The sequence below is a fragment of the Gymnoscopelus microlampas genome, assembly GCF_963454915.1.
Source record: "Gymnoscopelus microlampas genome assembly, chromosome: 4".
Lineage (NCBI taxonomy): Eukaryota > Metazoa > Chordata > Actinopteri > Myctophiformes > Myctophidae > Gymnoscopelus > Gymnoscopelus microlampas.
In genome coordinates, this window is record NC_139941.1 from 42,038,404 (window position 1) to 42,051,590 (window position 13,187).

Sequence of the window (13,187 nt, forward strand, 5' to 3'; positions counted from 1 at the left end):
CGAGTCTTCATACTTTTATTTTCCTGAACCATGACTGAACGTGTCGCTTACTTTTATTTTGAAACAAGGTAGACACTAGGCAGGCAGGAAACAGAGTGTAGAAAAGAGAGTAACGAACATTGGAACTATCTCATTGAGATAGACAGAGCACTTTCGCATTCCATTCTTACAATGGGAGTAGACGCTAGTGTCAGAACTCTCTTTATGGCTCTGGCAGGAAATAACCAGGGTTGCCATGTCTGCTTATTATACGCGATTTTGGGCTTCTTCTGTAAAGTTGCTTGTAAAAAATGGTAGTTGCAGGTTCTGTATGTTGGGCTTATTTTTTTTAAATTTTGTTTTAGCACCTATGCGCGTATTTAGGCTTGCTTCCAAAAATAATGATTTTTAAAAAAAAACAGTCGTTCTCAAATATTTTCATCAAAATGTTTTGTGCCCAGGGGAGCATTTGTGTTGTTAGAATGTTTAAAAAATATTCCAAATATTCCACATTGTATTGGAATTGTTTTTGAAAATAGCAGATCTGCGACGCGTTGTGAGCTTGCAGATCGTCTATTTTCAAATAGCCGATGTATTACGTTTAAAGTGCTCATGTCATGTGGCCCATTGTGACCATATTCGCTTCTTTTGGGCTTGTTTGCATAGACCTGGTTGCTTATTTCTCTCTCAAAATCTGGCAACACTGGAAATAGCATTCATGCCCATTATCAGCTGACCTAAATGTTGACCATGCATGTTATTGTGGCTTTATTACTGCAGGTTTAATGACTCCAGGTCCCAGAAGACAGTGGCCGAGACGGAGATGATCTGGACAATGATTATATAGCTGTTAAATAATGCTGGGCTTTTAGTTGAAATGCATGTACTGCATAGTTTTAGGTGTAACCGTGCTGTAATAACACGGTTATAACCGTGTCAGTCAGGTTGTTCCTGGCACTCACTCCTAGTCAGTCAGATCAGATCATCATCATTACCGATGATCTATTTGAGATCTATTAATTTATGATTTATGATAATAAGTGACACACTGAACAAAGGAGTTCATTATGGATATCCAAAACGAAAGAAGACGACTGCTAGATGACGAGGATGCAGACGACGAGTCACCCACTGGAGTGAGGTCTGAGCAGGATGCATACCTTGAGTAAGTATTAGACCAAACATGTATAGACCTAACCTAACCTAACCCCAGTGGGGGTAGAAGTACTCAAATGTTTTACTTAAGTAAAGGTATCAATACTGCTGTGCAGAGAAATGCTCTGTTACAAGTAAAAGCCCGGTATTCAAAATGTAATTGAGTAAAAGTACAAAAGTATTGGCATCAAAATGTCCTTGAAGTACCAACAGTAAAAGTACTAATTTATGCAAAATGTCCCATTTCACAAGTCTTCAAAATGTATAAAAATCTTTTGAAAATAGCAGATCTGTACATGCTCGAGCTTGTAGATCTGCTATTTTCAAATAGCCGAAGTATATAGGGATGAAGTTGTTAATGCATGTTTTGTAATAATCATAAAAATCTACAAAGTAACTATAGTAACTAAAGTTCTCAAATAAGTGGAGTAAAAAGTACAACATTTGCCTCTGAGATGTAGTGGAGTAGAAGTAAAAGTACTGAAAATTGTGCAGTACTTGAGTACATGTACTTAGTTACTTTACACCACTGCCTAACCCTGGGGCTTGGCTACAGTAAAGACAACTGGTGTTTTGTATTCCTAAGTGTTGCATCAGCAGTCACATATTTTATCAAGGTGTTTACTTTGGCCCAATTAACTTGACGTAACCACAGATCATTTATACAGGTCTTTGTCTGCCTCTGTTCTTTATTGCTCTTCAACTCATACTTCCTATTATGGATTATGCTGATGTAGTCTATCAGACTGCATCTAAAAATAACCTTCTTCCACTTAATACAATATACAACCGTTTATGTAGATTTGTTCTTGGCTGTCCTTATATGACTCATCATTGCACCATGTATGAAAACCTTAACTTGCTATCTCCCACAGTAAGACGACAGCAGCACTGGTTACAGTTCATTTTTAAATGTATCTACTTTAATTACCCACAGTATCTCAAACAGTATATGAATCATTTTACTTCTAGACACCAATTGAGACATTGTGCACAAGTTTACTTTGATGTTCCAAGTGCATTTAATTCGGTTTCCAAAAAATCCTTTAGGTTTAAAGCTCCTTCTGACTGGAACAACCTACCTGTTCATATTCGGTCAATATCATCTCCTCAATTGTTTAAAACGGCGCTGTCCTCTCACCTGGAGACTACCTGCTCATGTTTTCACTAATTATCAGTAACAGATCTATGACACAATAATTCATGTACTGTATGTGCTTTGTGTATTGTTGTTGTGTTATTGCTGTATGTTTTGTCTTGTTTTCCCCCCTTGATTGTTGTTATTGTCCTGTTTATTTATGTTTTGTTTTGTTCTGTTTCTTAAATGTATTATTATGTATTCTGTAACTGCGGAGCCCCTTGAAAACGAGATGGTTCATCTCAAGGGGTTATTCCGAATAAAGAATTTCAATAATAATAATAATTTAAAGATTGAACTGCCGACTCAGCATTATTGTTTAGTAGTTCCCCATTCACCCTTGATCCTTGGTATAATGAACGGGAAAAATATGTGAATATTATTTTGATGCATTAAAAGGGTTTACCTAAAATAGCCCACTCTTCTGTGTACCCACAATAAGTTTAGGGTTTAACACACACTGACATTTAACATTTTATCCTGTATTCTTCTTTTCCCGTATCATTTTTTTTAACAGCAGGGTGAAGAATGGAAAGATGTACCTGGCTACATTTGTAGCCGTCCTCGGTCCTATGAGTTTTGGCTTCGTTTTGGGCTACAGCTCCCCTGCCATCCCTGAACTAAAGAGCATCAACACAGAACCGTGGTTACGGCTAGATGATGACCAGGCCTCATGGTTTGGGGTATGACAGCATATTAGATACACATGAGCTGTATTGGCATTTTAGAGCTTATATTTAGCTTTATGTTGAGGTTTTATATCTCTTGATTCTTAGTCGCTGTCTGTCGCATGTTGAAAGAATGGATGTATCGACAGATTTTGTTTTATATTGATGTAAATGTATGTAGTCTGCAGTCTTTGTTTTGTACTCATCATATTTGAAGAGGAAGTGAAATCCTTTTGTCCCCGCAGCACATGTGACAGTATGTACATTGTGGAGTTGTTATAACATCTCAACAACTAATTAGTTGTTGACTTCAGCCTTCCTCCTTCCAATGCTATTAGACAAATCCAGTACACTTACTGAACATGACGGTTCTGATTTTGTGCTTTGCAGTCCATTGTGACGATAGGTGCAGCTGTCGGAGGTCTTCTGGGAGGCTGGATGGTGGAGAAGATTGGCAGGAAGCTGAGTCTCATGTTCTGCTCTCTGCCGTTTGTGTTTGGTTTTACTGTCATTATTGCAGCACAGAATGTATGGATGCTGTACCTCGGTAGGGCCCTCACCGGCCTGGCAAGTGGAGTCACCTCACTTGTGGTTCCAGTGAGTAAACTGCCATCTTTGCTTTTGTCCAGGAATTGCAAAGTTAAGACATTGATATTTCCAAGGGTGAATGACAGTCATAGCGGCTGACCTTCATCTCCAGTGTCATTAATCATTTATTATAATTTTTGGTAGTGGCTCCTGAACCAGCGGTATCTTACCCACAATGCATTGCGCAAACATATAATCGGACCACTGTACTATTTGAAAACTGTTAAAGTAAAGTATTCAATTAATCAATCAATCAAACTGCCGGAGTCCAAGCAGGGATGACTTAAATTCGGGTATAACGTAACATTGTTCCCAGTTTTATCTTGATCTCAGGAGGAGATATGATAAAGGTGATAACAGCCCCATTCAATGGGACGATTTCTAGGTAGTTCTAGGTATCGGGTGAATATTGGAGAAGAACCACTTCCGAAAAGTGTCTAACCAGAAGTACAGGAAATACAGGGCTACATGTTGTTGACCTATCGCCCTATTGTACTTCCAGTTAGACACTTTACATATCATATTGTTCAGTCTAAGAGGTTAAAATGTTTGTGTTTTGTTATTACAGTAGATTTGTCCAAATTCCCTTATTTGTAGCTTGTAAAACATGGGTACTGTTTCAGGAGTCATGAACTAAGATTTTTGCACATGAGCTGATTGCATTCGTATTTATTTTCTTAAGCTAATGGTGATGTTATCTAATTTTCCTTCATTACTTCCTCCTTGGACAGCTGTATATTTCGGAGATGGCACATGAGCGAGTTCGTGGTACAATGGGCTCCTGTGTTCAGGTCATGGTGGTGTTAGGCATCATGGGAGCATATCTCGTAGGTATGTACGCTAGCCTGAGTTTTGTTTTGACACTCAATGTTATATTTCAAGCGGATATTAAGCTACAGATTCATGACATCTGGTAATACTGTGTCACTCATTTGTTCCTCACAGTTGACACCAAAACTGACATTACAAAGTCACCCAGAGATTTATAACTTGTAAATCATATGGGGAGTTGTTGTATAACGTACAATCTAACTCTTGCAAGAGCAATCATGTGCTACAGACTACAAACCATAGCATCACAATTTAAAGGCTTTAATGTGTTTATTCTGTGTAGCATTAGGCTATATTTCTGTCAAGTGACAACACTTTAAAAAGAAAAGATGTTATAGATACAAAAAGCTTCAAGTTGTCTTGGAAGGTATTTCAAACTTCTGATTCAAGTTATTTGTTATAAAAGGTGTTGGTCAAAGGTCCAGGTAAGACAAACACAAAGCCGAACAGTGACCATCATGTGATATGATCATCTTCAGCCGTGATCAAAATTCCTCCCTCCTAACCGAAACGTTTCTCAGTGGTTATGGCCGGCTAGTGAATAGCTAATCTTGTTAGCGGCATGCCACACATGTTTGTCCATTACATGGCTCAATAGAGTCTACTATGTCAAGCTAGGTGGGCTGTCTTGTTTGCTCTATAAGATGCTTTGGTGTGGGGAGAATTGATACTTTCCAGATAATGTGGTCTAGACACTGGATTGTTGTGTCAGACCTTCTGATGCCCTCTCTGTGCAATATCTTTTAACCAGAGTTTCATTTAGTATGCTGAATGAAAACAAAATGGTCATTTTCCAGGTGTGACTGAGCAGACAAAATAGTAATGTATATATAATGTATATTATAGCAAAACTGCAAACAACTCTATACTGTTGTATGACATGGCTTCAAAGTAATATTATAATAATTATTAATTAATATTGTTTTTTATGTTTTAATTGCACTTTTCAAAACAAAATGCTTTACAGTAACAGGATGAAATCATAATCACTGAAAACAACAACATGACGACATGCATAATAATTCATGTATTACCATATAGCAAGTACATTTTAAATGTTCCACATGCTGGGTACTACAGCTGATTACTACAGCTGGTTACTAACGGGATTTTTCTAACCCATATCTGACCGCTTGTACAGGGCTATTCCTGGACTGGCGCTGGTTGGCTATCTGCAGCTCCATTCCCCCAACGCTGATGCTGTTCTTGATGTGTTTCATGCCTGAGACACCCAGGTTCCTCCTTTCCCAGGGTAAGAGGCGGGAGGCAGAGGAGGCGCTGCGCTTCCTGCGAGGAGCGGACACCCCTGTTGAGTGGGAGTGCGCCCGCATCGAGGATGCTTGCGATGAGCAGGTGATTGCATGTCGTTTGGCTGACCTGTCAGCTTGTTAAGCCCCACTCCACACCAACGATTCGCCATGCAACTCCTTGCGACATGCAACTACTTGCAACTACTTGCAACCATTATGCCCAATGGCAGTTGCAAGGAGTTGCATTGGTGCGACATGGCCTTAAAGCTGTTTTGTTGCAAGGAGTTGCGACTAGTTGCATTGGTACGGTTTGGCCTTTAGACACATGGATTAAAGTTCTCAGTCGCCACAACTGATTTCAGTAATTTTTATAAGATCAAAGAGTAATAGAAATAGAATACATGTTCAGAAGCATCGTCCATAAAAACCCTAATGGTCTCGGATGTTTCATAAAAGCAAAGGCTAAAGCCTCAATTTGCAATTTCTGTATGTAGAATAGCAAGAACATAGGTCTAGAATGATAATTTCTAAACATCATTTTACATATTGTGCTAATTGTTCAGGAGACACAGTGCTAATGTGGAGGACTCCTTCACGCTGTTTCACAAATCACAGATTTGGGGGGATTAATCTTTATTAAGGCACTTACGTTTCTGTATAATGCACATTGTAACTTGTGTATTTGTGTGTAATGTGACAAATGACTTTCCTCACGTATCCCCCGGAGAACAACATTTTCCCACAGGAGGGATCCGTGCACAGGGGAGAAGACAGTGTAACATTAGCTTAAAAGAATTTCTGTTTTGGGGATTTAACCTGTGCCCTACTGCTTCTACATTGTTGTGTAGCTGAAGAGTCACGTCTTTGCAATTTATAATTTTTATCAAATCAAAAGTGGTTGTGAAATTAAGTATGCTTTTTTTTAATGAGGTCCAATGTGATTCAGGTCAAAGACCAAACAAAGACAGACATTATACCATGACTGAGAGTATGGATAATTGTGTCACGGGTACAAATATTTTGAGTTTTATAATATTTTTAATATTTTGAGTTTTATCTGGGCATCTTTACTCGGTTGACACATTTTTAAGTTAAAGTTGGCACATATATTCTTTCCCTCAAATTTGCTATAAGGATTATTTAGTTCTTATATCAAACCTCTGAATGAAGAGTAGTTGGATGATTGTTGTCTCACCTCTGTCAACCTCAGGGTTCTAGTTTTGGGCTGGCTGACCTGAAGGACCCAGGCGTCTACAAGCCTTTAGTTATTGGCGTCATGCTGATGCTCTTCCAGCAGTGGACTGGGATCAATGCCATCATGTTCTATGCTGAAACCATATTTGAAGAAGCAAATTTTAAGGTAAGGGAGCTTCAGTGGTTTCTAGCTTGAGTAAATTAGATATCATGTTTGATTGTAGGGATATTATGATCAGAAAAACGAAAAACTTAACATTGTTCATTTTTCAGGACAGTGACTTTGCTTCAGTGATAGTGGCGTTGATACAGGTCATATTTACAGCAGTAGCAGCTATAATCATGGACAAGGCTGGGAGGAAGGTCCTTCTACTCATATCAGGTATTTATGTTTGACTGCTACATTAATGTAGGGTTAAGAAATGTGTTCAAAATGATATATTTTCTATCTTCCAAGTACACAACGTAAGACTACTAACCATCTGTAAGAGACTCTGCACTCTTGTCAGTAAAATGTGAAACAGCTATAGCAGTAGCTTTCATTTCTTAGTTGCCCACTGTGGTTTCTGAATTTTGCTATACTTGTTGTAGACCTTAACAACACTGCAGTGCAAATATCTCCATCATTATAGCTCATTGTTTGCTGATCTGATCTGATTCTGTGTTTTACAGAAACGTGTACCTTGTATTAATATTGATCATTAATATACACGCATATACTTATGTTTTTTGTTCATTCTCTTAACCAAGGAGTTGGTATGACCATCAGCACAGCAGTGTTTGGAGTTTATTTCCACCTCACAAGCGGTCAGCCAGGCAATGGCTCAATACCCACCCTAGTGTCTGCAGACGTGAACCCTCAGGTTGACTTTGCCTGGCTGGCCCTTGCTAGTATGGGCGTCTTTATCACAGGTGAGCCAGATTTATTCAAGTTAATGTGAGTTATATTTTTTGGTTAAAATAAAAGCTTTGTGAAAAAAGTTAAAGCTCTATAATCATTGCGAGTGTTTGTGCAATAACAGGGGTCTCTCAGTCTCTCATTTGCAAAAAACATTACTTTTACAGCACTTAACCACTTACAGCAACTTTAATTTATTTAGAGCATTATTAGCTTCATCTCTTTGATTTCTTTTATTTATTATTTGCAGAATTATTGTTGTGAAAGGTCTATTTTTCAATGGCTTGAAATGGATTGGTGGCTCACTGTGAATGGGTTCCATTCCCTGTGACACCCAACACTACCAGGGTAGGGGGAGGGGGTATCACAGATCACACCCTATCCTGTACATGTACACCAATGCGAAGAGTGACAAATCCACTGCTGCTAACTGTGCTAAAACATAGGCTATGCACTCTGGGTACTGTAAGAAAACAGCAGTGTAAAACGTTTTTGAATGACCTCAGAGCAACTTGGAAAACATCCTAGTCGTGTCCTTTAATCATGTATATACAATCCCTCTGCAGCGCATGACAACTCTGTTTTGCCAGAAAGCCAGGTGGTTGTCACATGGGCATTACAGTACTATTCCAGGTAGCAGAGCAAACCTGAAGAACCAGAGCTGACATTGGATAGCATTCCCACTGCCAGTTGCGTAAACACATTAGGGCTAAAAGTAAAGCTGTAAATAGTATATCAGCTATTGCACTGGCCCTTTATGTGACGTTCTGCTGTCTTTTTACAGCGTGGCTGAAGGCCAAGCAATCTAGAACAGGGCTTGTCTATGTGCTGTCGCCACATAAGTAGACCAGATATATATACATATATATATATATATACCTAGCATCAGTCTAAACAATATAATATCAAAAAACAATAACCTGTACATTGAAACTATAGAAACTATTGGATGCCAGTTAAACAAGTGAACCTAGCATCTGTCTAAATAACATGCTTTCTAAATTGCATTTTAAGGGAGCAATTGTAGCCAGCCAGTATACTGCAGCTTCACCAATGAACACTGCATTGTCGCCACCCAAACATGTCACTGCTCATACATGTACAGTAGTAGTATGTGAATAATCGTGTTATTCACAAACTGCGCACATACTGTAGTAACTTAATATTGATAGCCTAAGATGGGACAGGGTGGTCACACTTTGACTGTATATCACATATATTACTTTATGAATCTTTATGTACTGTGTAACTAAAGGGACTTCTTTAAGTGTCTTTAAAGTTATCACTATGCCACAAACATCCATGTTTATTTATCATACTATCTGATTGAAGTGACTGTTATTGTCACTGCAAAAATGGCAGTCCCACAAGCTTTTGTAGATCTCTGATCACAATGTCTCCTTTTAAATTCACTTCACTGTTTAGCTTTTGCCCTGGGTTGGGGTCCCATTCCATGGCTGGTGATGTCTGAGATTTTCCCCACCAAAGTGAGGGGCTTTGCCAGTGCAGTCTGTGTCCTCTCCAACTGGGGCACTGCTTTCATCATCACCAAAACTTTCAAAGACCTGATGGTAAGTAATACTCAGCAGAATGATCAGTTGAAACAAAACTGACTGATGAAATTTACAAAATGTAATGCATTTGATTATTGTCCAAACAAACTGTAGGTCATCTTATCAAAGTGTCAGTCTCATTCTTTGTGGAATTGTGCATCGAATTTAACATGTCTAAATAGATGACAACTTTGCTTCAAAATATACCATTCACTATTTGATAAACAAAAGTCATCTGCACAAAATATAATCAAACTATGATAGTTTTCAGGTAGATTTTGGGGAAAAGTGATTAAAATATCTGGAGTTGGCAGCAGTGAAATTTTGTATTCATTTGATTGAGGAAAGTTTGACTTTTTATGTCAATTGCTGTACTGTCTGTAGGGGTTATGCAGTCACGGAAATCTGTAATCCAGACTTTTCCAGACCTGGAAAGGTTTTGGAAGATATATTGAAATTTAAAAAATAAGTTTTGGAAAGTCATTCATAAAATGGGGCAGCCATAGCTGAATGGTTAGAGAGTCCGTCTGGGAAGGCAAAGGTCCCAGGTTCGATCCAGCACTCAGCAATGTGCCCAAGTGTCTTTGAGCAAGACACATAACCCTAACTGCTCCCCGAACGTTTCACACCAATGACTGCTCACTGCTCCTAGGATGGATCAAATGCAGGGGACAAATTTCACGTATGTGAAAATATACAGTGACAAAAAACAAGGAGTAGGGACCAAATTATTATAAAATTCATAAAAAATATACGCTAAATGGACGTTCTTGAATATGCAGAAGAATGGCATGTCATGGCAAGTCACTTGTCATCAGTGTGGTTGATACTCAACAACACATTTTAAAGATGCACAATATATCGATCATCATATCGGTACCAGACGATAATTACTTTAAAATGTGTTATCGTGATAATCAAAATGATTCCCCATATGCTGTGCCAATATCCTGAAATAAAGTGCTTCTTCGCACATCTATATGCGATACACATCTGTTTCTTTTAAGAGAATGAAATCATATCTGAGATACCACACTTATATATTGCACTTAAATCCAGCCCTCGCCCTATTTCTATGGAATGGTTGATCATGAAACATTGTTGTAAAGTCCTTGAAAATGATGGATAATGGAAACCCATAGGTCAAAATGCACAAACCATGTTTCTACCTTCATTTCTTCATATCTTCTAGGACCTCATAACCAGCGCTGGGACCTTCTGGCTGTTTTCTGTGATGTGTGCTCTTAATGTAGTCTTTACCATCTTCTTTGTCCCAGAAACCAAAGGCAAAACACTGGAGCAAATTGAAGCCAATTTTAGAGGGACACCACCACTATAAGCAAATGCCTAATTTATACTCTGTCGTACGACAGTGTCCTGTGCCGAAAATAGCTTGCAGAGCCGTGTGGTGCGGGACACCGTCATACGACAAAGTATAAATCAGGCTTAACCACTCACCAAAGCCAAACTTTGGCAGTGATTTTGGCTGTCAAAGTCACATGCAAAAAAAGGAAATATAGAAAGTTCTCAAATTATTCTAAGCTAAAATGTATTGACGGACTGTTGTAGCGGGCTACAGTATGGGCATTTTTAACGCTTATTAAATCTGTCAAGTTGACCACTATGCACCCCTTAATCCACAGCCTTTGAACTGCCACTGTGTAATTTAACTGGTGCATTTGCTCAAGGGTACCACACCACTTCCTGTATATCCCAGCTTCTCCCTGGATTTGTACTAGCAACCCTATCCTATTAAGCTTACATACTGTAATGAAATTAACTGCTGTATGTGGCAATTGGATAACTGTTATTTGTACGCAGTTATTTGATGCTAAGTATTTCTCTACAGCTCAGACATGGTATTCATGAATTCATGCGCATGTATATTTTCTTTCTAAACATTGTGAAAATGTTTTGGCTATAGTCTAACACAGTATGTCTGTGTGTTTCATTAGTTTGTGGGAGGTCCATTCACTTCAGATCAATTATGATTCACTCTACAAATGTTGGGACTTCTGCAGGACTGGGACTGTTAGACCATTTTGTGTTCTAATACAAAACTTTACGTGGCTATAAGTGGTACCTATCACTGCCATTCTCATATACTGTACAATAGTAGTTTAGTCATGGTGCCATCTATGCAGGATGCCTTTTCCAGTACACAGTTCACATAAGCTGCATACAATAACAATCTACCCTTATTTCTTTTTATTTTATTGTAAAACAAATTTATATCAAACGTCATTGATTCTGTGATTGTTGGGATCTACTAAAAGTGCCATACTGATTAGAAATCAGTATGGCAGTGAAGTGACAGTGAATTAATTTACAGATTTTGGTTTTGCCTTAAACTTGGTCTACACACCTCGAACGATCATTCAAGTGTTTGAAATTAATCTTGAAATAATTATTTCAATAATTATGAATTTTAAGCAGGTGGATTGACTGGAAGTGATTAATACTGTCTAATGTTTACATACTTTTAGCTGGCTGTTAATTTACATTTGCATAGTTCAAATCAATTAAATGTTTATTTTATAAAATGTAACTTTTTATAGACATATACAAATGGAAGAACATAATTCTGGGGAATCCCATACAAAACATGTGTATAATTTATAGTTTTAATTTTCATGTTTGAATTGATATATGTACCTGCGGTGTATATATATATCTGTAAATGTATCCTCTCTGACAAGAATCAAAAGAGCTTTATTTATGCTCTTCAGCTCCAATTATGTGCTTTAAGGATTTTTTTACTCCATAATGAAGTTGTTAATTTAATTATTAATATCACAGATTCTACTTGGGTCAGTTTGATATCGTTTTTGATATGTTGTGCCAAAACTAAAACTGTACAAGCTAGTCCATTCAGCTGAAGAAATGTTGCTCTTTTTTACCCCAACTGACACGGATCATAACCTCTTCTCATAATTGTTGTAAGATTTTAATGTTTTGTTTTTTTCCTTGTCAATGTATAATTAATTAAAAAAATGAATCTGTGACTTCAATTATGTGTCTTTATTTTGTATAATGGGATATACTATCCTATTTTGATTTGCAGACCTGAACACATCGATGCTTTAAATGTTTCGATGAATTGAATACACTGGCCCCAATGGAAACAAGCCATAGTGCTTTCTTGGGTTTATCCTTTCAGCATCCTTTTGTATGAAACTGTACTGTACCTCTGTGCTTTTTTTGCAAACTGTTAATAAAGTATTCAATCAATCAATCAATGAGCCATAGGAGGACATAAGAACAGGGGTAGAATATTGGTTGTAAAATACAGGATAGGTGTTCCTTGAGAAAACATGCCTATTATTCCTTTGTTACAGTCACTGAGTCACTCACACAGACACTTTGTAATCTTCCTCAATCTGTATGAGATTCCTTTCTGCTTTATTGTTTCCATCACAACACTTTTAATTTAAAGCTAAACAAGACAGTTAAGGATAGGTTATACGGATATGGTCATTTTGAAATGTAAAAATATACATTTAAAGGTAAATTGTTACTAATTAATTATTTAATCATGGTGAAATTTCAAAATAAAAGTCTACCTAGTTAGGTTGAGGTTCCTTTAACAAAGTGATACACACACCACGTTATTTACCCATTAAATCCAACCACAATAATCACAAACATTATGCGTATTAGGACCATAGGACCAGCAAACAATGTCTTTCACTCATAATACGCTAGCGCTCTGATCTGCAAGAACGTTAAGGGGTTTTATCCGTGGAACTCACAAGTCAGATCTAGCCATGGGTCACACGACCATGGATTATTTTCATTCTCCATTTACAACCCGTACATCTACATAAACATTTACATTTCAAACATAAAGTGCTAACCCCATGACCACGGATGTTACAATTCTACTCGGGCCCACATAAGTACCCGTATCTTCCGTATTGTTTAATAAAAAAG

General features: G+C 37.8%; 1 protein-coding gene across 1 annotated transcript; it reads left to right on the plus strand.

Annotated features, from left to right (window-relative positions):
* Window positions 1-705: 705 nt before the first annotated feature.
* On the plus strand, window positions 706-12,265 carry slc2a8 (solute carrier family 2 member 8). Its single transcript, XM_084055964.1, has 10 exons — window positions 706-1,144; window positions 2,790-2,955; window positions 3,331-3,537; window positions 4,260-4,359; window positions 5,501-5,712; window positions 6,820-6,969; window positions 7,077-7,185; window positions 7,554-7,715; window positions 9,127-9,272; window positions 10,447-12,265. Exons 1-10 carry the CDS (start codon window positions 1,047-1,049, stop codon window positions 10,591-10,593), a joined length of 1,497 nt encoding a protein of 498 aa, XP_083912090.1. The 5' UTR covers window positions 706-1,046; the 3' UTR covers window positions 10,594-12,265.
* Window positions 12,266-13,187: the final 922 nt, after the last annotated feature.